Below are 26,452 nucleotides of genomic sequence, written 5' to 3'. Positions count from 1 at the left end.
ATTTCAGGGGATCTTCATGACCCAGGGGTTGAACCACGTCTCCTGCATTGGCAGGTGGATACTCTACCGCTAAGCCACTAGGGAAACCCACGTCCTACTGAGAATCCCTTTAATGTTGTGGGTTAATGTCCTTCAAGGATTTGCTGATATATTTCACGAGACACTTGCTGTTGCAAAGACCAATTCCAGTTATATATGTATATCCTTCAATTCAAAAAATGATCTCCAAATCGTTTGAGGAGCAGGGAGGAGGAGAGGAGCAGATACCTCAAAGATGCAGCAAGTGCTACATTGGCAAAGCCAAGCAAATGTTGCCCGAAATGACTTTTGCATCCCCCAACTTGAGCAACACAGTGACTGCCCCTCATCCCTTTCTATTTAAATGTCCCAGACAAAAACATAGGCACATCCTATGTTAACCCTCTGTTGCCAGGCTTCATGTCCAGAGATTACACTTGAGACATGCAGGGCGGGGGGCGGGGGTGGGGGGGTGGTTGGTGGGGAAAGTAGAAAAGAGGGAGATGGAACCCACGGAGACACAGGTTGACATCATTTTCAATTTTTTTTTTTTTCCCTACTTTAGTCCTAGCTCCCCCGGGCGTGGGAGGAGGCTGTGGGCTGCGGACTCCGCGCTGGAACCAGGAGTCATTGAGCAGGAGCCCAGGGAGCGTCCCCTCCCGGTGTCCCTGCTGCAGCCTCGGGCTGGTCCCTGGATGCTCAGCCTCGCTGCCTCCTGGTGCAGCATCTCCTGCAAAGACAGCCCCAGCGCCGCCGCACGGGGTGCCCGGTGGGCGCGAGCCTCCGAGGCATTGGCTCCGTAACTTTTCACGTCATTTTCTGCTCCGGATCCCCTGGTAGCCGGTCCGCGCCTCCTCCCGCCTCAGAGCGCGGCGCCCATGGGGCAGGGGCCGAGCCGCTTGCAGCACTGAGTGGACCCGGGCTGGAGCCAGGGATGTCCGGCACCAAACTGGAGGACTCCCCACCTTGTCGCAACTGGTCATCTGCTCCGGAGCTGAACGAAACTCAAGAGCCCTTTTTAAACCCCACCGACTATGACGACGAGGAATTCCTGCGGTACCTGTGGAGGGAGTACCTCCACCCCAAAGAATACGAGTGGGTCCTGATCGCCGGCTACATCATCGTGTTCGTGGTGGCGCTTATTGGGAACGTCCTGGGTGAGTGTCGCCCCGGGCAGCCCCCGTGGGGGCCGCCACGTCCAAGTGCCCGGGGCTGTCAATACCCCTCCTCCCCCCAGGGATGCACACAAAGAGGTCGCTGCTCTTGGGGTGGGGTTATTATTATTATTATTCAACAGAAGTTTTGGGGTTTTAGGAACCAGAACCGAGCCCTGGAATGGTGATCCTTTATTTCTGCAGGGAGGCGCGGGGAGCCGCGCTGCCTTTGCGATCACCTGGGTTCCCAGCGCCAGAAGAGGGGCAGGGCTGTCCAGGTGGATGTGCCGGAGTGTGGGAGCAATCAGTCCTCATTTTGCGTCACGTGGCCGTGGCCAGGTGTTTGGGGGTTCCTGGGGGGGAGGTCAGTCTGGTAGGATGCGAAGCTGTGTCCCTAAGGGACAAGCTCTCCTGGGCTGGGGGAGTCATAAAAGATTTGCGAGCCCGGTACAGTGTCCTTTGGCGAGAGAGAGGGTTGAGGCTCGGTCTAAAGGTGGTAACGAAAGGGCAGGGAGTGGGGACGGAGGCAAAGCAGGGAGGTGTGCTCATGCACAGAAGCTGAATTAAAAGGGACCCGTGCCGCTGGGAGCGAGCAGGAGAGAGGAGGGGCCTCTGAGAAAAGTACCAGGGCGATCAGGATCATTCATCCATCCATCTACCCCATTCATTCATTTATTTATCTACGGTACGCATGTATTTTCCAGAGCATGCTCCGTTTCCAGGCTCGGGAAATATTTGCTACTGATTTTTCCACCCGCCCGCCCCCTCCCAAAGCTGAGACCACGCTAAGTGCTAGGTCCTCACTGTTCCTCTCTGTCTAGGTTTGTATGTAAACAGACATTTCTTCGCCCACTTTACACCTCTGCACAATTTCTGAGGGTTGGCGGGGAGTGCAGTGGCGAGATGGTGGCCGTGGTGATGGAGTTTATTAGGGCAGCTGGAAACCGACTTTTTAAAAAAAAAAAAAGCAGCTTTGGGAGGGAGGGTGGACTGCACATGAATTGTGAATGGAAGGAGCGTCTACCTTGATGAATGGAGAGAGAGTGGGAGGCGTTTAAGTGCAGAGGGCAGTGTGGAGGGAATCTCTGTGGAAAATGACAAGAGAGAAGCCAGGCTAGGAGAAGATGCTCTTGATTACAAAAAGGCGGAGAGGGTGAGTGAGGTGGAATAGGCTGGGAGGCACTGAAGTCCAAAACGCAGACTTTGTAACTGCAGTGGAGGCTGATAAGAGACTTACTCAGCCCTCAGCACCAGCTTGGTTTTAACCTTCCCTCCCCAAGGGTGTCAGACTGGTAAGAAGCATCCACTGTCGTCCCTCACCTATTCAGGGGCAGAGTAGCTGATAGGTGACTGAATGGCATTCCTCAGAGCAGGTGGATTATTATTTGATAAGAAATATAAGAACCCTCTGAAAACTTTAGTTGGCCCTACCTACATGTTCTTTCAGCCTGTTTTAATTTTGCTGCCATTTTTAAAGGCAATCATAAAGGAAATCTTTTGAGTGTGCAAGTTAGGTGGATGGAGGTGGAAATACACATTATTAGGGCTATCTGTTGTAAGGATCAATCTGTTAATCATAATGCTATGCTTTTCTTGTTTCCCTTATTGTCTATGCTTAAAACTACAACAATTAGGATATGTGGCTACTAGCAGAGCAACATTTTACTGCATTATGCTAATACTTAATGATAAGTGAATAATCAAAATTGAACATCTGTTGAGTACCTACTGTGTGCCGGACACCTTCACATATGCTCTCATTTAAACCTAAAAGTAACCTACATTTGACAGAAGAAGCAAGAATTAGAGAAATGAAATGAGTTTTTAAGGAACTTGATTCAGATTTGGGTCCATTTCTTCTGACCTCGGTCCAGAATTCACCACTGTTATTGCACTGTAGATTTAGAAAGCGTGTAGAGAATGAACTCTTTGCCCCTGGTGTCTGCAAGCCTATTGAATGCATTCCCTGTTCTCTGCATCTAGGTCCAGCATTAATAAATTACCATGAAGGGTTAATTGTTCTGTCATTCTCTCCAACAGAAACCCACCGGGAGAGGAACTTTATTGCATTGCAGTACAATTTTGACGTTTTACAGAATGGCTACAAATCACAACTATTTTTCTTTCAGGCTTAACCTCTGTGCTAAAATTTGCTCCTTTTTGCTATTATGTTACTCTAGCTTGCACAGACCTGTGATGCATTATCTTCCTATCCTAACTGCATAGTTTAGAGGTGTGTGTTGGCTAGTCTGAGGAGTGTTTTATTCTCAATAAGGAAACACCTCTACAGTAGGCTGCTTGTTTGGTAACACCAAGGGGGAGAGCACTGTCCACAACCCTAAGTGCCGAAACAGCCAATTTTATTCAGCTTGAAACAAATAAACAAACAAAAAAAGCATACAAAAAGCATTCTGTTTTCAAAAAACTGACAGCTGTTTTCTTCAGGACTGGATGGCACTGAAATCTTCTCTGGCTGAACTGAAACCCATGTTCTTTACTGACATATCCCCTGAAAGTTGATGAGGTTGAAGTTTGACATTTAAGCAAATGAGAAGCATCATTACTCACAGACAGCTTCCTGCTCTTGGAAGTCTGTGTCAAATTTGCAAAACAGATTAGATTGCCCCTCCACCCCATCGTGTGTCATTTTATGCAGAGACTGGCAGGACAAGAAGTCACATTATTCATTCAAGATAAAGAGGCAACATTAAGTATGAAGGTGAAATACCACAGTCCAGGCAGCAGATGTAATCCCTGACCCTTCAGGTCCACTTACCACTTGTACTTTCGTGTAACTGACTACTTGGAAAACCTCAACCTTGTTGAACTTACAAAGAGAATGTAATCAGTTAGAAGTCATTACTCCCGCAGTGTCCTTTTGTGACCGGAACAACAACATCAGTATCATACCACCTATTTTTCTGCTCTCCATGGTACCTCTCTCATTATATATCCTCTCCATCATCAGAAGCTTCTTTCCCAAGATAATAAGCAGTTTCTTAGAAAAAATGTTGACAAAAGTCATTCAAAATAAGGCAAAAAATTAGTCTACATGCAATTTCATGTTTATACACATGCTAATAAAAACGTGTGTGTGTGTGTTTGTGTGTGTGTGTGTGCGCAAAGTCACGTCAGTCGTGTCCAACTCTTTGCACCCTATGAACCGTAGCCCATCAGGCTCCTCTGTCCATGAGATTCTCCAGGCGAGAATACTAGGGTGGGTTGCCATGCCCTCCTCCAAGCGATCTTCCCAACCCAGGGATCATACCCACGTCTTTTGAGTCTCCAACCTAGGCATGCAGGTTCTTTACGACTAGCAGCACCTGGGAAGCCCAGTAAAAACATACACATGTCTAATTATAGAATTATAAGTCTTAGAAAGGAAGGTGATTCTTAGTTTCTTTTTGGAGGTAGTGTTTTTCCACTATCTTCAAAATTATGTCACATATAACCTATTCCTAAATATATCTTGTACTTTAGCCAAGTAGCTGCATTCAATTATTTGACCAGTACATCTTGAGCAATGCTTGTTGTTGTTCAGTCGCTCAGTCCTGTCTGGCTCTTTGCGACCCCGTGGACTGCAGCACACCAGGATTCCCTGTCTTTCACCATCTCCCAGAGTTTGCTCAAGCTCATGTCCACTGAGTCGGTGATGCCATCCAACCATCTCATCTTCTGTCGTCCCCTTCTCCTCCTGCCTTCAATCTTTCCCAGCATCAGGGTCTTTTCCACTGTGTTGGCTCTTCACATCAGGTGGCCAAAGTGTTGGAGCTTTAGCTTCAACATCGGTCATATAGCAATGCTTTGTTTTTAAAATTCCTGTGTTTGTGGGGAGAAGGCACTTGGGAACACTCAAGAGAATATATATATATATTTTTATATCATTCCTACTACTCCTTGAATAGAAACTGGATGGAGAGATGGGTTCCAGTCAGTTCTGGTTTTAAATATCTGAAGGAAATGAGTAATTCTCTGCTTCTATTACATCTGCACTCAAATATATGATTTCCACCTGAAGTGCTTTTGTCTTCCCTGTTGTCATCTTCATATAAAAAATGAGGAGAACATTCAATAAATGACATCAGTCCAGCTGTGCATCTCACTTCTTGTGTGGCCATTAGCGAAACTGTCAAACTCTCCAAGTCTGTTTTATCCAATGGAAAATTATGGTTTATAATTACTGACTTGACTCAGACATAGAGAGCAGACTTATGGTTGCCAAGAGGGAGAGGGTTTGAGGGAGGGATGGACTAGGAGTTTGGGTTTAGCGGATGCAAACTATTGTATATAGATGGATAAACAACAAAGTGCTACTGTATCCTATGATTAAACTATAATGGAAAAGCTTATGAAAAACAATGTATTGATACGTAAAACTTAATCACTTTCTGTATAGCAGAAATTAACACAGCATTGTAAATCAATTATATTTGAATAAACTATGCTTATAAAAATAAAAGCAAAATAAAAAATAATTCCTGCCTTACAGAAATCCTGTGAGGATATATGAATATCCTATATATAGATATATAGAGGATTGCACATATATACTTTTTTCTGGACACAGTATACACTAAATGCCAATTTCTATCCCTTCATTCTTACTAGAACTCTTTCCCTGGTGTGGTTAGTAGTCATCCCCTGCCTCCATGACCAGTCTGTAGTTTTGCCAAGTCTTCATGGCCTCTATGCTGGTGTTTTCCTCAGTTGAGGGTTTTCCTAGAAGCTGTTAGTAACATGGCATTGGCATACCCACCCTGCCCCACCCACCCACCCACCCTCCTCCATCAGATGTTTATTGCATCATACTGTTTAACACTGACTTCCCACTTCTGTGTGAAAGTCATTCCTAACCATCACAGTAAGTTTCTCTTGGTTTACATTTGTATGCATTAGGTTCCATTCACTCAGAGTTTTTGAAGTATTAGTTGGCTGGTCTATCTATATTGATGTTTTAAATAGCATACACACACATAATATGTTGACTTAAAGCACACTGCCCATTAAGAAATGTATCCAATAAGAGTTAAACTAAACTGGGTAGGTGGAATGGAAAGAATACATGTAATAGGATTGCTTCTTACAGAGCTGCTAACGGTATGCCCTAGACATGGCAATGGCAAAGTTTCAAAGTTGCAAGTTTCTGTTGTTCCTAAGTCTAAGACCTTTCTTTTCTGCTTATCCTAAAGCGCATCTCAGCTCTGTGGGTCTTTTAGAACCCATCTTTTCTTACACAGGAAGCAGAAAGAGGTTAGAGATAATACATTACACATCTCTGCTGAGACCCAACAGAAGTCATGAATAGTGACCATAAAAGGTAAGATTAAAAAAAAAAAAAAATTAAAAAAAAAAAAAAAGGTAAGATTAGCCACTAATCTTTAAACTTGACTTTAGTTACAGAATGCAAAGCATGCTTACCTGAAGAAGAGTTAAACTGATACCTTCACATTTTTCTTAATATCATAGCCATTTAATGTTACCGGGTAAAATAAATCATGTTTTTGACTTGAACAGAATCTCAGTGATAACTGTTTAAATGACTGTCTCATAGATAACAGCAGCATTTATCATGGGCAGACAGTAATGAGATAACATGTGCTACTGATAATTGAAATGGAATGGGTTCTTTCTGTATTTGAAAAAAACATGATGAGTAAAGTGAAATAAATGAAAATAATACCAACTTATAAAAGAGGCTGAATCTAACACTCAAATACAAACACATCAACTTTTACAATTTTTTTCTTGATTTTGTTAGGGCATACATGTACTTTTTATGTTTATGAGGGTTTTTATTATTTCATATTTTAGAGCATGCTTGCAAATCCTTCTGTACTGCAGTTATGTTAGCATTCCTAAGTTCCTGAATCTTACTCAGCTCCTCAGATTTCAGGAATACCCACCAGTGGTGTTATTTCCTTGTGAGAGATAATCTTTTCATCCTTCTTCTTCTAGAATTCTGACATACCTTCCAACCTTAGGGATGCTGGCTCTGTTGAATAATAACGGCTCTGTTGGCTCACTGATGAGGTCCAATCAATGACATGTGATGGGTGAAATGAAGGGTATTAAAAAAAATTTGTTTTATCTTTTTTTTAAATTGAAGGATAATTACAATGTTGTATCATTTCTGCTGTACAATATAGTGAAACAGTTATATATATATATATATATATATATATATATATATATTCCTTCCCTCTTGAATCTTCCACAACCACCCCCATCCCACACCTGTAGGTCATCACAGAGTGCCAAGATGAGGTCCCTGTGCTTTATAGCAGGTTTCCATGATCTATTATATATATGATAGTATATATATATGTCAGTGCTACTCTCGCAATTCATCTCCCCCTGATGTCCTCATGTCCATTCTCTTCGTGTCTCTATTCCTGCCGTGAAAAGAGGATCATCTGTATCATCTCTCTAGATGTCATACATATGCGATAATATATGAGATTTATCTCTTTCTGACTTAATTCACTCTGGATGTCAGACTCTGTTGTTGTTTAGTCACTCAGTCCTCTCTACTCTTTTTACAACCCCATGGACTATAGCCCACCAGGCTCCTCTGTTTATGGGATTTCCCAGGCAAGAATATTGGAGTGGGTTGCCATTTCCGTCTCTAGGAGATCCTCCTGACCCAGGGACTGAACCCCCGTCTCCTGCATTGCAGGTGGATTCTTTACCGCTGAGTCACCAGAGAAGCCCATGTACAGATCCATCCAAACTGAAGGGCATTTATTTATCTCCAACTCCTCTTCTCATTGCAAAGGAAAATAAAGAATATTTATTGAAAATACCAGGTCCTGGAAGCTAGGTTCCACCATGAATATATGTATTTCCTTGATGCTTCATGACAAACTTGTAGCAAGGAGGTGAATAGCTTTGATTTACAAATAAGAAATATGAAATTAAGAAAGGTATTTTCCTTGTACCAAAGTTTAGCCAGACAATAAGCATCAGCACTAGATTTCCCATATGGATTGATCGGACTCCATGGCCCACCCATGTTACATTATATCCTCCTGCCTTTGTCCCATATTTCCAATCCTGACCAAGACAAAGAAAAGAAAATAGAGAATGAGAATGCTCCTGAGGTGGGTGCCCTCCAGACGATTTATAGAGCTGTGCTGGCCGGTTGCCACGCTGTTCCTCCGCTAGACCACAGTCCTTCAGGCCGGAGGATGAGCTCATTTGATAAGCTAACCAAGGTCAGGCTAGGGTTACTTTGCAAGAGAAAATTTCAAGGTAAAATAGGTGCTGCCAAAAATGCTTTTGTCTGTTCGGGGGGCTGACTCATTGGATAAATATTAGATAATTGTGACCAAGGATTGTTTTGTTACTGAAGGTGCTGTCTTTAGACACCATTTAAGACCAAGGACCTAAACATTTACTATCTCAGATAATCCAAAGGTCTTTTTGGTCTTTTCTTTTTCTCCTTTTTCAAACCTACTCACAAAATTTATTTTTCTGTTCATAAAAAATCATATTCTTATGGAATCATTTCAAAATCATAACTTTTTATTGATTTGACTGAATAGGTCAACATTTATGTCACACAATAGTGTTCCTAGAGCACAATGGTGTTGCACATGTCCAAAGAGGCCTTACCTGTAACATCACACGTGAAATGACCCTTAGATGCTGACAGTGGACCACTTTGAGAGGCTATTGTATGAAATGCATGACACATACGCCCAGTCATTTAGATATCTGACTCAGGACTGAATTTATTCATTTCATCTTTGTTCCTGATGAGAGATCATCTCTTAACCAAGTAAGTGGTTTGGATATATATTTAAATAGCATGAAATTCCTTTGTCATTGGAACTGTTTCCTTAGAAACAAACACCAAAACTATTCAGAATGAATAAGTACTTTATTCTTGAAAATAATTTTGGATTATTACATTGAGTCTTTTACAGTAATTTGCTCTCAATATCACATACATATGAATGATGCTTGACATTTATATATTATTTTACTCCTCAGAATACAATGTTACATACATTGCTTCACTTATTCTTCAGAACAATCTAATGAGGTAGGTCTTATTTAATGAAAATTTTAGGTCCCTGAAATGATTTGAATTCATTTTAAAAGTTTGAATACATGGAAACCTCCAGGTAATTCTGTGTGAGCTTGGAAAAAGCTTGCCAGCTTCCTGTATCCCAAGAAGCTGGAATAAAGATACTAACTCCCATTGTCTGATCTTCAGCTATGATGTCTTTGGCACCTGGCTTTGTCAACATTCTGAGTTCAGACACAAATTAACCAGACTTACAAAATTTGCACATGCATAAGTAAATGAATCCAACGTCTTAATTGAAAATAAGAAGTTAATCTTACAAATCATAATACTTGAAGCTCTTTCAATCATCATGATCTCTTTCTGTAGACATAACTATATGAAGAGCTTTATTAGCTTGAAAAAGTAGGCTGTGCCGTACTAGCAAATGAACCCTAAATTCTTATTGGTTTAGCATCACAGAAGATCATTTCTTATCTGTTTGACATCTAATGTGGCTTGGAGAGTCCCTCGTATCCAGTGACTTAAGGTCCAGATGTTCTCTCTGTTCATGGACCGCCTCAGCTTACAGCCTCTGTGAAACTAACCTCCAGGAGGGGGTCCCAATATCTCCCCTCTGACCAGTATTCACACCCTGTGTTGTACCTTTTCATATCGTGCCAGCAGTGATCTGGGTGACCAGCAGTGTACACACTTACATATATGCCGGTTTTGTCAATATGGTTAATTTGTGTCTGAACTCAGAATGTTGATAAAACCAGGTGCCAAAGACATGATAGCTGAAGATCAGACAATGAGAGTATCCTTATACTGCCTTCTTGGAATACAGCAGAAGAGACAGTATGTCACCTTCAAGATTACATTATAAAAGATCATAGCTTCATCTTGAGTTTTCACTTTCTTGCTCTTGGATTTCTTGCTCTGGATAAAGTAAGCTGCTTTGTTGAAACTCATGTGTTAAGAAACTGAAATATCCAGCCAACAGCCGTAAAGGAAATATGGTCTGCTAACAACAACCACATGCATGATCTTAAGAGTGAATCCTACAGCCAGATTGAACCTTGATATGATGTCAACAGCATCCTCCCCTGCCCTCACCAGCTTGACTTAATGACAGATTCTGAGACAGTATCTAGCTAAGCTTCTCGCAGATTCCTGACCTTGTAGAAGCTGTGAGATAATGTTTGTTATTTTAAGTTTTTTTTTTTTTTTAATCTGGGGTTAAGTTGTTTTACAGCCTCTATGTTTTCATGATTGGAGAAGAGTGAGCTGGAAAATGCACAGTGGTTCTTAACTATTGTTGCTAAAAAGCAATACGTGTCCCTCAAGCTCCTAACCCTCTGGCCAAATCCAGTCCCATTGTATCAACCTAACTACAAGTGCTGCTGAAACATTTAACAGTCTCTGTCACAGGAACCAGACAAAGTAGTTAAAATTATTTTAACTTGCATAGTTTTAGAGCAAAAGAATTTAGAGGAATCGAGTACATGATGGCATAAGGCTAAGATAAGCTGGTAGATACTTCCTCTCCACATTTTGGGTCTCTGCCAATAGAAGTAACATATAGTATTGGGAGACTTTGTGCCAATTACTGTAACAAGAATTCAGGGTCCAAAGATAGTAGAAATCAAGGAACCTACACACTAGATGAAGAGACAAATACATTCACAAATAATCTGAATATAAGGTGTCAAGTGACAGATGAGTTACAGCATGTTGTCAAAGCACATAAAAAGGACACCTAGTTCCATTTAGGGGATTAGAGAGAGGTCCAGGAGAAGATGACTCTTACGCTGAGTTTTAATGCAGGAATTCACGTCAAACAGGTGAAGAAAATTGAGCAAGGTGTTCTAGGCAGAGGAAACAGCAAAATCAGAGAGGCGTGAAATAGCATAAGCATGCAGAGAATGTTAAGCGACTGGGTAAGTGCAGATGAGGAGAGGCTAAGGAAGGAACTGGGGTGGTAGATAAGGGCTGGGTTACGCAGTGCAGTAGGTCTTACCTTCTCTGAGACTGCAGCTTATCGGGGGCCCTTCAAAGACTTTAAGGAGGGTGCTGTCACTGAGAGACTCCGGAAGGTTTTCACACTGGAGTCTGTCCTGTTTACATGCATATGTGCTCAGTCGCCCAGTTGTGTCTGACTCTTTGTGACCCCATGGACTGTAGCCCACCAGGTTTCTCTGTCGATAGGATTACCCAGGCAAGAATACTGGAGTGGGTTGCCATTTCCTTCCCTAGGAGTTTCCCCGACCCAGGGATCGAACCCACATCTCCTGCATTGCAGGTGGATTCTTTACTATGGAGCCCCCTGTGTCTTGTCTGGGGCTCTCTTAATCAAGCCTGGCTTCCCTGGTGGCTCAGATGGTAAAGCGTCTCCCTGCAACGTGGGAGACCCTGGTTCGATCCCTGTGTTGGGAAGATCCCCTGGAGAAGGAAATGGCAGCCCACTCCAGTACCCTTGCCTGGAAAATCCCATGGACCGAGGAGCCTAGGAGGCTATAGTCCATGGGGTCGCAAAGAGTTGGACTTGACTTCACTTTCACTTTTCACTTTAATCAAGCCTACTTTAATTAAAAAACTGATAATTGAACATAATCAAAATTCTTCTAAGTGGCTTTCCATATACTCCCTAAGAGAGAAAAGGAGAAGGTGAGAAAATGAAGAAAGGGGTAAAGAAAAGAAGGGAAAAGACGAAGATTGAGCTATAGGAAATAATGTTACTGTGTTTGCTTTGCAGAACATTTAAATTTGAGAAGAAATTTCTCTTTAAAATATTTTTTCATATTTCTTTCCTGAAAGATCGACATGTCAGTCTCCTGTGTCATAGTTCTATTAATATTTTTCAATATTTTATACAGCTTTTCACTAAAATTATTTTCATATTAACCTACTTTGGAGGTTTCAATGGGTCACCATGCACCCAGCCATCCATCACTTTAAAGTTTAGATCATTTTTTCACCTCACACTAAAACTCAAAAGATGACAAATTTGAGATCTAATGAAAAATTTTCTTATTTTCCAACTAAATTCCCAATTTTTTACTCCAGTTTACTTGCAACTTTCTAAATATGCTCATTTGAAATTTTACCTTAAATGGCATTTTAATCATTCCAATAAACAATGAAGATAATACATTGACACTAGGTCAGCCTGTAGGGAATTACAGGAAACACGTCTTTATGTGTTGAAATGGTAACACTTCAAAATTTCTAAAACTGTCAGTTCAGTCGCTCAGTCATGTCTGACTCTTTGTGACCCCATGAATCGCAGCAAGCCAGGCCTCCCTGTCCAACACCAACTCCCGGAGTTTACTCAAACTCATGTGCATCGAGTTGGTGATGCCATCCAGCCATCTCATCCTCTGTCGTCCCCTTCTCCTCCTGCCCCCAATCCCTCCCAGCATCAGGGTCTTTCCCAATGAGTCAGCTCTTCATATGAGGTGGCCAAAGTATTGGAGTTTCAGCTTCAGCATCAGTCCTTCCAATGAACACCCAGGACTGATCTCCTTTAGGATGGACTGGTTGGATCTCCTTGCAGTCCAAGGGACTCTCAAGAGTCTTCCCCAACACCACAGTTCAAAAGCATCAATTTTTCAGCGCTCAGCTTTCTTCACAGTCCAACTCTCACATCCATATATGACTACTGGAAAAACCATAGCCTTGACTAGACAGACCTTTGTTGGCAAAGTAATGTTTCTGCTTTTTAATATGCTGTCTAGGTTGGTCATAACTTTCTTTCCAAGGAGTAAGCGTCTTTTAATTTCATGACTGCAGTCACCATCTGCAGTGATTTTGGAGCCCCCCAAAATAAAGTCTGACACTGCTTCCACTGTTTCCCCATCTATTTGCCATGAGGTGATGCGACCAGATGCCATGATCTTAGTTTTATGAATGTTGAGCTTTAAGCCAACTTTTCACTCTCCTCTTTCACTTTCATCAACAGGCTTTTTAGTTCCTCTTCACTTTCTGCCATAAGGGTGGTGTCATCTGCTTATCTGAGGTTATTGATATTTCTCCCGGCAATCTTGATTACAGCTTGTGCTTCTTCCAGCCCAGTGTTCCTCATGATGTACTCTGCATATAAGTTAAATAAGCAGGGTGACAATATATAGCCTTGATGTACTCCTTTTCCTATGAACCAGTCTGTTGTTCCATGTCCAGTTCTAACTGTTGCTTCCTGACCTGCATATAGGTTTCTCAAGAGGTGGGTGAGGTGGTCTGGTATTCCCATCTCTTTGAGAATTTTCCACAGTTTATTGTGATCCACACAGTCAAAGGCTTTGGCATAGCTGATAAAGCAGAAATAGATGTTTTTCTGGAACTCAATTGCTTTTTCGATGATCCAACAGATGTTGGCAATTTGATCTCTGGTTCCTCTGCCTTTTCTAAAACCAGCTTGAACATCTGGAAGTTCACGGTTCACTGTAGTCACTATGAAGACTGTTTTTGCTGTTCCTAACTTACAAGGGAAATACAGCACAGATGAAAACCTGTAGATTTTCAGGGAATTTTTATTCCTACTCAGTGAATTTAAGATGAATTTATGAGGCACATGTGGAGCCTTTATCTTATTATTATACTGTCAGAATTGGAGTCACAAAACCACTATCTATAGTAATTTATTTTATAAATTCAGAATGAATTTGATGAGTCATCCACTTTGCTAGAGAACCATATTGTTTATAAATACCATTTTGAAGGCAACTTATCTTCCTTCAAATGTGCAGATTGAGCTCATCTTTCTCACAGAAGTAGAGAGGTGTGGTTAATGCTTATTAACCATTTTGTCATTGGGTGAAACTGAGTCAACATTTCATTGTAAAAAATAGCTAAAACTTAAAAAAATAGCTAAAATCTCTCCAATCAGAATACTTAATACAAAAGTTTCTCAAGTTTAGAAAGCTGAAAAACAAATTCATTAAAACATCTCACCAGCTGGTGTAGGAAAAATACTTCATAATTGTTGGGACGTTTATGTGCTTGGGCTTGATTTATATTATATTTCAGCCATAGGAAGTCTGGAAAGCCTTATTCTTTGAAATCATCAGAGATGGTGATGGTGACTCATAGATTCCTGAAAGTCAGTAAGATTATCCTAGTTTACAAATTTATGTGGTTTCTTCCCCAGACATGATCACTGACTGCAACTGGTCACTGACAGGAGACCCAGCTATCTCAGTGGAAAAGGGGAAAATAATAAGAATTTAAGGAGTTTAAAACACATAAACAAAAACATGAGCACACTCACACACATGCACACACACACATTTTGGGGATTGTATTACATGAATAATATGATTTTAATGTACCCTGTTTTTTCACACAAGATTAAGAAGCTACCTTCCAAACTTTTAAAATGTCCAAATCTGGACATAAAGCCTTGACTTTCCCAAAGTCAAGAGATATTCTCAACTATCCTCTGAGTGAGTGAATTGGACTTTAGGGAAGTTAAAAAATAAATACACTAGAGGTAAAGATGTCTTGATTACATTCATGTAAGAAGGAGCACCCCTTAGGTGATTGATCATTTTAGCAAAATTTATATTCTTTGAACAGACTCAATATATTCCTGTTTTAGGGTCTTCACAGTTTCTAACCCCTCTGGTTCGCTCCTGGTTGGTTCCTGCCCAACTCACATTGTTACATCTTAAGTGATGGTCTCTAAGGAGGCACTTTGTTTTGCATCTCTACCCACAATGTTAGCATCTCATTTTGTTTTTGTCATAGAACTTACTACTAGGAAATTTTCTGGTTGTACAGTGGTTAGGACCGTGTGCTTTCACTGCCGAGCGCCTGGGTTCAATCCCTGTTCAGGGAACTAAGATCCCAGAAGCTTCATGGCATGAATAAAAATAATGATGATGATGATAAAATAAAACAATTTGTGATAGAAGAGGCAGACCTTAAAGTTAAAGGAAAAAGCATTTAAAAGAGCTTAGTACTATTAGAATGATATTGTTCGTTTGTTCATTTTATTGCCGTGTCCTATAAGTAACATATGAGTTCCAAGAGAGCAGGTCCTTTATTTCTCATTTTTGCAGGTGCATCATCAGTATCTAGAACAGTACCCAGCACACAGCAATGAATTAAAGTATTAGATTTCCACCAAGAGAAATACTTTAGGTAAAAGCACACTTTTAAAATTAGGAATTGCAGGTTTTAAGTTTCTTCTATATACAATTTCAAAATCAAACCTCAATCATTTGACTCTTGTTTGGGATAATTTTGTTCAATATCTTGAGAACACACACATTAAAATAAATATTATATAATTCCTAATGATTAGGGGAGACCATTTGTAAAATCTCTCTCCATCACTCTAATTCCATTGACAATACCAGGAAGTTTATTTTGCTCTCCTCTTGAGGAGCAAATGAGATTTACAAGCATATTCAAGAAATATGCCTTCAAATAACATGCTGTATTCCTGCAATTACTGAGGAGAACATATAATGCATGAAATCCGTAGTTAAAAGTTCACTTTGTTTCAAAGTGATTCTTAGATTTTTTTTTTAATGTTTTTATAGAAGCCTAAGGAAATATGTGACCATTTGTGTCCCAGATGGGATAAGAGAGCTAAGACTGAATGTTATCACGGCCTCATACTTTCTGTAAGAATAAAAGGGCTAAACATATTCCTATATGAGCCCAAGATGATTCAGGAATGCCTGCAGAGCCTCAGCTCTAGGAATCCTTTGTCATTTTCCCCCATTGCTAGTGGCAATAGACTGCAGACAATCCAAAAAAAAATCATAATTTCAGGTGGAGCTCAGGAGTAATCTTGGTAATAATTGGAGAGTTCCACATTCTTTTAGTGTGGAACAAGAGAAGTAATAAGCCTATTGACTAATTCTGATCCTCAATTTCCTGAAATATCCATCAAATTAAACATTTTTGAAAACCAAAGCACAGTCTTGCCCAGAGATGGGAGACATTGTTAATTCTAGCAGACTTATGACCAACACAAACAATATTATCAATATTTCTCATTACTGTGAATCAAGTGAATTATAACAGAATTTACATGTTAGGCTTTTAGGAGTTGTTGTATTGCCCTTATTAACCAGCTCTTCTACAAGAGTATTTCTCATCTGCTGTCTGAGTTACTACTAACAAGTGTGATAGGACGATTATTCACTCTTTTTCCCAGGAAGTGGAGTTTTGTATTACATGACAGTTGCATGTTAGGTGCTTGAATAGACTGTGTTAGTTTGTTAGGTGTTTGAATAAATTTACATAGTATCTTGGCCTTTCTATTCCTGAGCAGTAAATTAAGATAACACTCTGCCCTGCACTTCCTTTTTCCTTTTGCTAGGGCCTCCATGCTAGTATGTATAGCAAGTTGAAAAATATGTGTGCAATTAAAGGAGAACACAAACGCTCAGTTTTTTTTTTTTTTTTGGAAATTCAGCTGAAATGGACTTGAGTTTCAATGACTCCTCAATACTGCCTCAGTGATCTAAAACTCATCCTAAGCTACCTGGACATAGAGGTGAGAGGATTGAGAGCCAGAGTCAAGCTAGATACAGACTTTCCTTTCTAGTAAGTGGAAGTTCATAAGACTTCTCTGAGAACCAAGTCACCATTAGCAGCAGTGACAATATTTACAGAATCTTGAAGTCATGCAAATCTATTTTTCATCCAAATGGAGGTAAAGGCAACATATAGAAGCAGAGAGCTTAGTCCAACTATAGCAGCAAAAGGTACACAAAAAATAAAGCAGTCTGAACCAACATACTGGTTTTCTAGGGCTTATCTAATTTGGAGCTATTTCCTTTTCTTATTTCATTCAGCAAATACTTATTGAGCACCCACAACGTGTAATCTGTTCTATTACATTCTGTGGAGGAAATACAGAGTGAAGGAGGCATGGTCCTTACCTACAAGGAATTTCTAATCTTGGAGGAGAGACTGACATGTCAAAAAGAGTGCGGTATGAGGGTTGTTGGAGAAACACACGCCAAGTACTAGACCATAGGAACATGACTGTTAGATCTGATTTGGAGTAGGAAATGGGGCTTCCCTGGTGGTTCAGATGGTAAAGAATCTGCCTGCCTTGCAGGAGACCCAATTTTGATTCTGGAGAAGGGAAGGACAACTCACTCCAGTATTCTTGCCTGGAGAATCCTATGGACAGAGGAGCCTGGTGGGCTACAGTCCATGGGGTCACAAAGTGGCAGACATGACTAAGCAACTAGTGTGTATGTGTCGAGGGAGTGGGGGTGGGTTGGAAGGGCCCTTTCCCCGAGGAGGTGGCATTTGAGGCTTTGCTGACATGTGAGTATAATTTTGAAAAGTTCCAAAAAATGAAAAGAAATTACATCTAAGTTGATGAAGTTTTATATATGCACATAATCGTAAAACTATGCTGAAAATGGGCTGCCCTGGTGGCTCAGCTGGTAAAGAATCCTCCTGCAGTTCAGGAGACTCCAGTTCGATCCCTGGGTTGGGAAGATCCCCTGGAGAAGGGAATGGCTACCCACTCCAATATTCTGGCCTGGAGAATTATAGTCCATGGGGTTGCAAAGAGTTGGACATGACTAAGTGCCTTTTACATACTGAAAATATCATTCAGGGAATTTCAGTAAAAAACAGGCTTCCATGATTTTTTTTAATTTTAATTTAAAAGAGTAGAAAGCTTAAGCAATATTTTTGATGCTTTGCATTGCTTTCATAATCTACTTTATTTTGTGGGTATCTGTGAACTCTCCCCTGTATTTTTATACCATGGTGGATTGGATTTTAAAAGTAATGACATCCCTTGAGTTTATTTTAAAATGAGTTCTGATAGATAGGAGCTTTTCAGGGAAAGATGAATCTGGGGCAAAGGTAAGAATGCGTTGAAATTATGAGACCAGGCATTGGGAAGCCTACTGAGACTTTTCAGGAAAGTGATTATGAAGATAAAAACAGGGCAGTGGAATTGAATGTGAATAAAAGAAACAAATATGAAACATTCTGTAAATAGAAATTAGCAACTCAGAGTTGTGGAAAATTGATGGGAACAGAAAATAATCTTCTGATTAATAGAACATTTTGGCCAATGAAAGTAGGATGATTGTGTTATTAGTCTTTTTCTCAACATAGGCAGGACATAGAGAAAGAAAACTAGGCTTAGTGAGGAGAGGGATCATGGTGAATTTCCCAAGGCAGGTTGAGTTCACATTGTTAGAGGAATACGCACGTGAACCTATCCAGCAGGAAGTAGTGCTGGATGACCCACACACCACTCACAATTAATTTGCTACACTGAAAGAATTTTCATTTTTCTCTTTGTGACAGTGAAGGCAACATATATAGTTTATGTGAGAATTAGACTTCTGAAATAAAGTTTTCAAGGGAATGTAAACTTCTTAATGGGTACATCAAATAGCAAGATCCTTTTTGCAACACTAAATTCTTTGGCTCAGCAATGTTTATTGTGTGTCTATAGCAACAAACTAGACAAAACTTACTCTTTTAGAAAGTTTATATTCTAATGATGATATTAAGGGCATATTTGATGGTAGAACCAATAGGATTTATTGATAGATTGCATGTGGGTGTGAAATAGAGTGGGGAGTCGACATTTTCATGCCAAGTAGATGATGAGTAGTGTCAGGTGAGATTCAGAATCCTGGGGGATGTGTGAGTTAGATGTAGGGAAGGAGAAAGAGTCAAAATTTTGATGTCAGACAGTCTAAATTTGAGATAGTATCTGTAGGTGTATTGTGAACATTTGAATAGTGGGGAGTTTAAGCAAAAAGACAAACCAGGCAAAATAATCCCTGAGGTTTTATAACCAATATCCTCTTTATATTCATATTTTTTTAAAGAAATGAGGAAAATTTTACTGAGAGAACTGTTAAAGATAAGAATTAATAAAAGGGGTTGCTGTGTCTTCTTTTCTGTTTTATTTTACATTGCAATATATCTGATTAGCAGTGTTGTAATAGCTTCAGGTGTAGAGCCAAGGGACTCAGTCATGCATGTGCATATACCACCCTCCCCTAAACTGCCTTTCATCCAGGCTGCCATGTAAAACCGAGCAGAGTTCCATTGTGCTATATAGTAGATCCTTGTTGGTTATCCATCTTAAATACAGAAGATTGTACTTGTCCATACCAAACTCATTTTAACATATTCTTCAGAGATATGAAAAACTGTAGAAGGAAATGCACAGTGAATTTTTTAAAAAAGTTCTTTACAGGTTATTTTACTCTTTTTTTTTCCTACATGAAATTATTACAGCTTTATTTCCTTGAATCTTGAAAAGGGTCACCTTGAACAGTACTTTAAAAAACAAAAACAAAAAACTGGGGAATGTGGTAAAAATTTCCTTTTTAGTGCTCATGTATGACACACTGAGTCAGAATTTGGGGGATGCTGACTGTAGAATCTCCATTTTGAATAGAAGTTCAGTACACTGAATTGGAAATTCCTGTCAAAGAAAAAAGTAAAGGTGAGCCTCATTATTTGAGACCTCCTATTTTTGGAGGCCAATATGAAAGCCCCGTGCTTTTACATTTGACACAAGTTTGATTGTGTCAATAAAGATCTATCAGAGGAGAGAAGATAAAAGGACCTACTTTCAAATGAGATTAGGCAGAAAAATAACAACAACAACAAAATGTGGCAAAAAGACTGATAGGAGGGATTAGAGGAAGAAAAGGAAGGGTTAAATGTGTAGGAGTACCCAAATTCCTCTCAGTGATAACTTTGAAGTAATACTTTGTTATAACATTTTTAAGCAAGGTGTCAGCGGGCGCAGTGGCTCAATTTATTATTGTAGTAGCCAGCACATGCTCATTGTTATACATCTTTACATAAATAGGACATTTCAGAAGTCTGGCATGATAGGCAGAATTCACTGCACATAGAATTACTATTGCAACAACAGAAAAATTCTGGAGCAAAGTAGAATTAGTAGTGCAAAGGTTTTTTCTATGTTTTCTAGTTTCAAATTTTCTACATGGAGTTACTGTTTTTGGATTAAAACAACATTTACTTCCTTTTAGTATATTAACCATTAAACATATATTGCCATGCATAATAAATATAGTTAATTATGTCATGGAAAGAATTGGATGGCTGCTATGAAGATAAAAGGTGTTTGACCACCCAAAGTTTGGGTTCTAATTTAGATGTGTGGTGCTGATTTATTAAACTATAAATGTCAGGAGTTATTGGTCCCAGAATAGATACTAGAGTTATGTGACATTCTAAAAACATCAAAAACTTTTTGGAAATAACATTGAAAGGATAGGAACACTGAAAGGATAAGGATTAAGACAAGGAATTAACACTGTCTTCCAAGGACTTGTCTACACTAAGATTTTAGAAATGCAATTTTCACTGAAATGTCCTTAATCCTAATATACGGAACAGTTCAATGGTTCAGTCACTTAGTCGTGTCTGACTCTTTGTGACCTCATGGACTGCAGCACACCAGACTTCCTTGTCCATCACCAACTCCCAGAGCTTGGTCAAACCCATGTCCATTGAGTCAGTGATGCCATCCAACCATCTCATCCTCTGCTGTCCCCTTCTCTTCCTGCCTTCAATCTTTCCCAGCATAAGGGTCTTTTCCAATGAGTCAGCTCTTCACATCAGGTGGCCAAAGTATTAGAATTTCAGCTTCAGTATCAGTCCTTCCAATGAATATTCAGGACTGATATCCTTCAGGATGGACTGGTTGGATCCCCTTGCAGCCCAAGGGACTCTCAAGAGTCTTCTCCAACACCACAGTTCAAAAGCATCAGTTCTTTGGTGCTCAATTTTCTTTATAGTCCAACTCTCACAGTTATACATGATTACTGGTAAAAACCATAGTTTTGACTAGATGAACCTTTGTTGGCAAAGTAATGTCTCTGCTTTTTAATATGCTGTCTAGGTTGGTCATAACTTTTCTTCCAAGGAGCAAGTGTCTTTTAATTTCATGGCTGCAGTCACTGTCTGCAATGATTTTGGAGTCCAAGAAAATAAAGTCTGCCGCGATTTCCATAGTTTCCCCATCTATTTGCCATGAAGTGATGGGACCGGGTGCCATGATCTTCACTTTTGGAATGTTGAGTTTTAAGCCAACTTTTTCACACTCCTCTTTCACTTTCAAGAGCCTCTTTAGTTCCTCTTCACTTTCTGCCATAAGGGTGGTGTCATCTGCATATCTGAGGTTACTGATATTTCTCCCGGCAATCTTGACTCCAACTTGTGCTTTTTCCAGCCCAGCGTTTCTCATGATGTACTCTGCATATAAGTTAAATAAGCAGGTTGACAATATACAGCCTTGGTGTACTTCTTTCCTGATTTGGAACCAGTCTGTTCCATGTCCAGTTCTAACTGTCGCTTCTTGACTTTCATACAAATTTCTCAGGAGGCAGGTAAGGTGGTCTGGTATTCCCATGTCTTTAAGAATTTTCCCACAGTTTGTTGTGATCCACATAGTCAAAGCCTATTTGAAAACAAGGAGGAAATAATAAGACACTAACAAGGTCCATCTAATCCTCTGTAGACAGATGGTTATGTACCTTTTTCTTCAATTCACTGGAATTTGCAAATATTCTACCTCTACAAAGCAGGTGTTATAAAAATACTGGGACTTGAGATATATTTGGCTGCAGTAGGTTAGGGAAGGTATATTTTTATTTTGGACTACAATAGATTCAGGTTTGGACTATGTAAGTGTAATTGTTTTCCTGAATATTGCATTTATATAATACATATACAAAGACATGTGTATACTTATATGTATTTTAAAGAGTTATTAGTAGCATTACTTATAGATTATTTGGATTTCTATATTCAATTTAATAAACTCAAATTTAAAGCACATATTTTTATCTCAAGAAAAATATATCAGATCTATTAATATCTTAAAATAATAAGGTATTAAAATAATTAATATCTATTAAATAGACCAAGAAAATAAAATAATATTGGCCTTTGTTAAGAAAGTCATTATCTTCAACTTTCCGGCAACTAAACCCTACAAGTTATTACTTACTGTAAGACAAGTATTGATTCATAAGACTTTTAAAGCTCATTTGTTATTAAATCTGTCTTCCTCTTTTGCAGGCAATCTCTAAGTACTCTATGTTATTCTGTAAACCCTGGATACAACACAGGGATATACGCCATAGCTCTTCTGCTTATTTTTCTATTCAATATTATAGCTAAGTGTTGAAAGTTCTATTTTTGTTGCTGTTCAGTCATTGCTTGTCCGACTCTTTGCCATGGACTGCAGCATGCCAGGCTGCCCTGACCTTCACTGTTTCCCAGAGTTTGCTCAAATTCATGTCCATTTAGTTGGTGATACTATCTTACCATCCTATCCTCCACCACCCTCTTCTCCTTTTGCTTCAGTCTTTCCCAGAATCAAGGTCTTTTCCAGTGAGTCGGCTCTTTGCATCACAGGGTCAAAGTATTGGAACTTCAGCTTCAACATCAATCTGTCCAGTGAATATTCAGCAATAATTTCCTGTAGGAATGACTGGTTTGATTTCCTTGCAGTCCAAGAGTCTCTCAAGCACCACAATTCAAAAGCATCCATTTTTCGACACTTAGGCCTCTTTATGGCCCATCTCTCACTTCATACATGACTACTGGAAAAGTCATAGCTTTGACTATATAGGCCTTTGTCAACAAAATGATGTCTCTGCTTTTTAATATGCTGTCTAGCTTTGTTAGAACAAGCATCTCTGAATTTCATGGCTTCAGTCACTGTCTGTGGTGATTTTGGAGACCAAGAAAATAAAATCTGGCACTGTTTCAACTTTTTCCCCTTCTGTTTGCCATGAAGTAATGGGACCAGGTAGCATTGTGTGATTATAAGAAAACATGATCTGTGGTGATTTAAGGAGTGAGGAAAGTTTAATGAAGGTTTTTGATAATGACTGCAAGTTTGTAGGGACTGATATCTTTGGTCATGGAGTACTATTTTCTTGCAAAAGAAGGTCAGCATTTTGCCTGGTTCCTGATGTTCTCCAGGGATCTAATTTGGGTGATGAGCTACTGTTTAATGAGTGCAAATTAATTCTGAGTAATAGAAAATTCATTCATTTATTCATTAAATGAGCATATATTTATTGACAGGCATTCTTCTAGAAGAAACAAAGATCAAAAAGATACCATCATTGTCCTCAAGGAGTTAATAGTCTCCCAGAAGGACAGAGATGCAATGTGTAGAAGAAAAAGGCCATGTGGTATCTACTGTTAAAGAAGCTAAGAGCTATGTACTGAATGTGTGTGCATGCAAAGTCATTGTAGTCATGTCCAACTCTTTGAGACCCCATGGACTGTAGCCCACCAGGCTTCTCTGTCCATGGGATTCTCCAGGGAAGAACACTGGAGTGGGTTGCCATGTCCTCCTCAAGGCATTCTTCCAGACCCAGAGATAAAACCCATGTCTCTTATGTCTTTTGCATTGGCAAGCGGGTTCTTTACCACTAGCACCATCTAGGAAGCCCCACTGAATATAAGATGTGTGTATAAAATTAGCTCAATGGAAACATTAACACAAGAGATTGGGGCAGCTGGCAGTGGAGGACAAGAGGGACAAAAGATGAACCAAAAACTACTATTGATGCAGGATGAAAAAAAACTAAATTTTTGCCACCTCCAGATTTTGATATCCTCAGAAGCACAGAACAGTCTTGGTCCTTAATAATCTGTTGTCCCTGTAATTCAGGTAGCAAACCTTAGGGCTTTTCTCCTTTCTGGCAAATGACAGTCTATGGAGAAATTCCCATTGCTTCCATCCCATCTTCCTGCTCACCTATGAGACTGGGTCAAAGTATCATTATCTACAAATTTCTCATTCAGTATAACAGTTTTGTTGTTCATTATTACTTTCTTTTAAATGGAGTTAAAAAAAAATAAATCCTTTACAGCATTCTCTGCTGGTCCAGAGGTTTGGACCCGATGCTTCCACTACAGGAGATACAAGTTCAGTTTGAGGTCAGAGAACTAAGATCCTGCATGCTGCATAGTGCAGCAAATAATAATAATATAACAAAGTAATAAAAGTAAATAAATGTAAGCAAACCCTTCAGTGTTAGCATCACTATAGACGTCAGATTCTAAAACTATAGAGTTAATTCCATTGATATTAATGCTATTGGCTTTCTTTGCTTGTTCTTTCTTCTCTGTTCCTGACTTCAGACTGGTTCTCAACTTGCTCCACCTCAGCAGTGGAACATAAATGAGTGAAAAATCTTAAGTTTGCTGTCTGCCTCTGTAGCATCAGGCAAAGTTTTTTTTTTTTTTTTCACAACAGATTTAAAAAGCGTACTCTAAGTAAGTTTTTATTTCACTTGTCTAAACCCTCTTTATTTTCCATGGTCCTAAATAGTTGAGTTATAAGGACAGTTTCTCCTACATTTGTATTATTAATTTAGTATTATTAAGAACAGGAATAGACCTTAACAAATCTGAGAATGAGTTTCTATAATTAGCTTCAATGTGTGAGTTTTAGTTATTTGCAATAGCTTTAGGACACATACAGTATAATTGAAAACACTGTTTATTTGCTAGTTCATATCTTTAAAATCCTAATAGAAGAAAATATTTTATGTTTCTGAGTACTTAAATGACTTCCCTTTTAAAGGGATTAATGCTTTGTTATTGAACAACAATAGTTAAAGAAGTAAAATTCATTTTAAACATGTGCTTTTATATTATAACCCATTTTGTCATCTGGAAACACTGATCATTTTAGTGGAATTTTGAAAATGATTTAACATATAATTATGGACATTTATTTTAAAATTTCAAATCAGAAAATATATCTGACATGGTAACTATTCTTTAACTATGTGTTATTCCTACTTCAATGTGATCACTATTGGACTTAAAATATTAATGCTGAAGTCTAATTTTATAATAAACATGATGAACAAAGTCATGGAAACTTGAGATTTACTTTGAAGAGTCTATTCTGTTCTTTTAAGCTTCCCAATATTCTGTTTTTATAAGTTTGATATTTAATTATGTGTCTTTGTCACCGAGTGAGCTGAAAGTGTGACTTTTGGGACACAAAACAGTGAGATATCAATGACGGTCCTTTATCACGAATCTAGTGCTTTTTGACTGACAGAGACATTGGCCTATTGAATATCTATAAAACAATAAAAATATGGCTGTTAATGAAAATATAATTATATGGAAAGATAAAATTAGAAAAAATTAAACATGGAGTGATTCATATAAAATATTTAAAAATCTAATAATGAAGACACAGATATTGTTATCTCTAATCATATTTTCAACTAATTATCACCAAAAACACTGTGGAAATGGTATTTACAAAACTATGCACTTTCAGAATAAAGGCCAGGAAGAGAAGAATGAATGGGGAAATGACCTAGTAACAGTATAGAACAGAAATAGTAAAGGAAGATTAAATGAAATCTAAGTAGGATATTGACTTTTTAAAATACAGAAACATCACAATATAAGACAATTCAGGAAGGGAAACATCACACTCACACATAAACCAAAATAATGAAGTGAAAGGAAAAGCATACCAAAATGACATGAAGACTGACTTAAAACTTGAAATTTAGATGGTAGAATCATGAGGAAAGTGCTGTATCAAATTGTTCTAGGTATCCAAGGAAGATAAAACCAGAGTAAATGAAAAAAGTGACTTAAATTTAAATCAGAGAGAATCGGAGAAGCTGAAATAAGCATAGTAAGAATACAGAACATAAAAAGACGCATAAACTCTACAACTCAACCATGTGGAAAATGTCAAGAATTTAAATTTTCACTACAGCATAGGGACCTGTAATAGATCCCTGTTCCTTTTCCCATATCAGCACTAGCTTTACCTTTAGGAAACCATTGTTTGCCACTCCATGTAAATGTGATGGAGAGAGAGAAGAAACTGCCTATCAAAGTATGCCCACTCCTCTGAATCAGAGCTAAGTCGTGTCCGACTCTTTGTGACGCCGTGGACTGCAGCACGTCAGGCTTCCCTGTCCTTCGCCAACTCCCAGAATTTGCTCAAATTCATGTCCATTGAGTCAGTGATGCCATCCAACCATCTCATCCACTGTCTTTCCCTTCTCCTCCCACCTTCAATCTTTCCCAACATCAGTGTCTTTTCCAATGAGTCAGCTCTTCACAGCAGGTGGCCAAAGTATTGGAACTTCAGCTTCAGCATCCTTCCTTCCAATGAATATTCAGGACCGATTTCCTTTAGGATGGACTGGTTGGATATCCTTGCAGTCCAAGGGACTCTCAAGAGTCTTCTCCAACACCACACTTC

At 39.3% G+C, this 26,452-nt stretch overlaps 1 protein-coding gene across 1 annotated transcript in view; it reads left to right on the top strand.

Moving 5' to 3' along the window:
• The first annotated feature begins 589 nt into the window (after nt 1-589).
• The window catches only part of HCRTR2 (hypocretin receptor 2), a 130,882-nt gene continuing 105,019 nt past the window's right edge, over nt 590-26,452 (top strand). Inside the window, exon 1 of the mRNA XM_043908710.1 lies at nt 590-1,175. Within this exon, the coding sequence (XP_043764645.1) occupies nt 953-1,175 (223 nt within the window). The 5' untranslated portion in view covers nt 590-952. The remainder of the gene's footprint in view (nt 1,176-26,452) is intronic.

The sequence above is a fragment of the Cervus elaphus genome, chromosome 7 (genome assembly GCF_910594005.1).
Source record: "Cervus elaphus chromosome 7, mCerEla1.1, whole genome shotgun sequence".
Classification (NCBI taxonomy): domain Eukaryota; kingdom Metazoa; phylum Chordata; class Mammalia; order Artiodactyla; family Cervidae; genus Cervus; species Cervus elaphus.
Note: the sequence above shows the minus strand (reverse complement) of the source record. Positions and strands in the feature narration are given on the sequence as shown.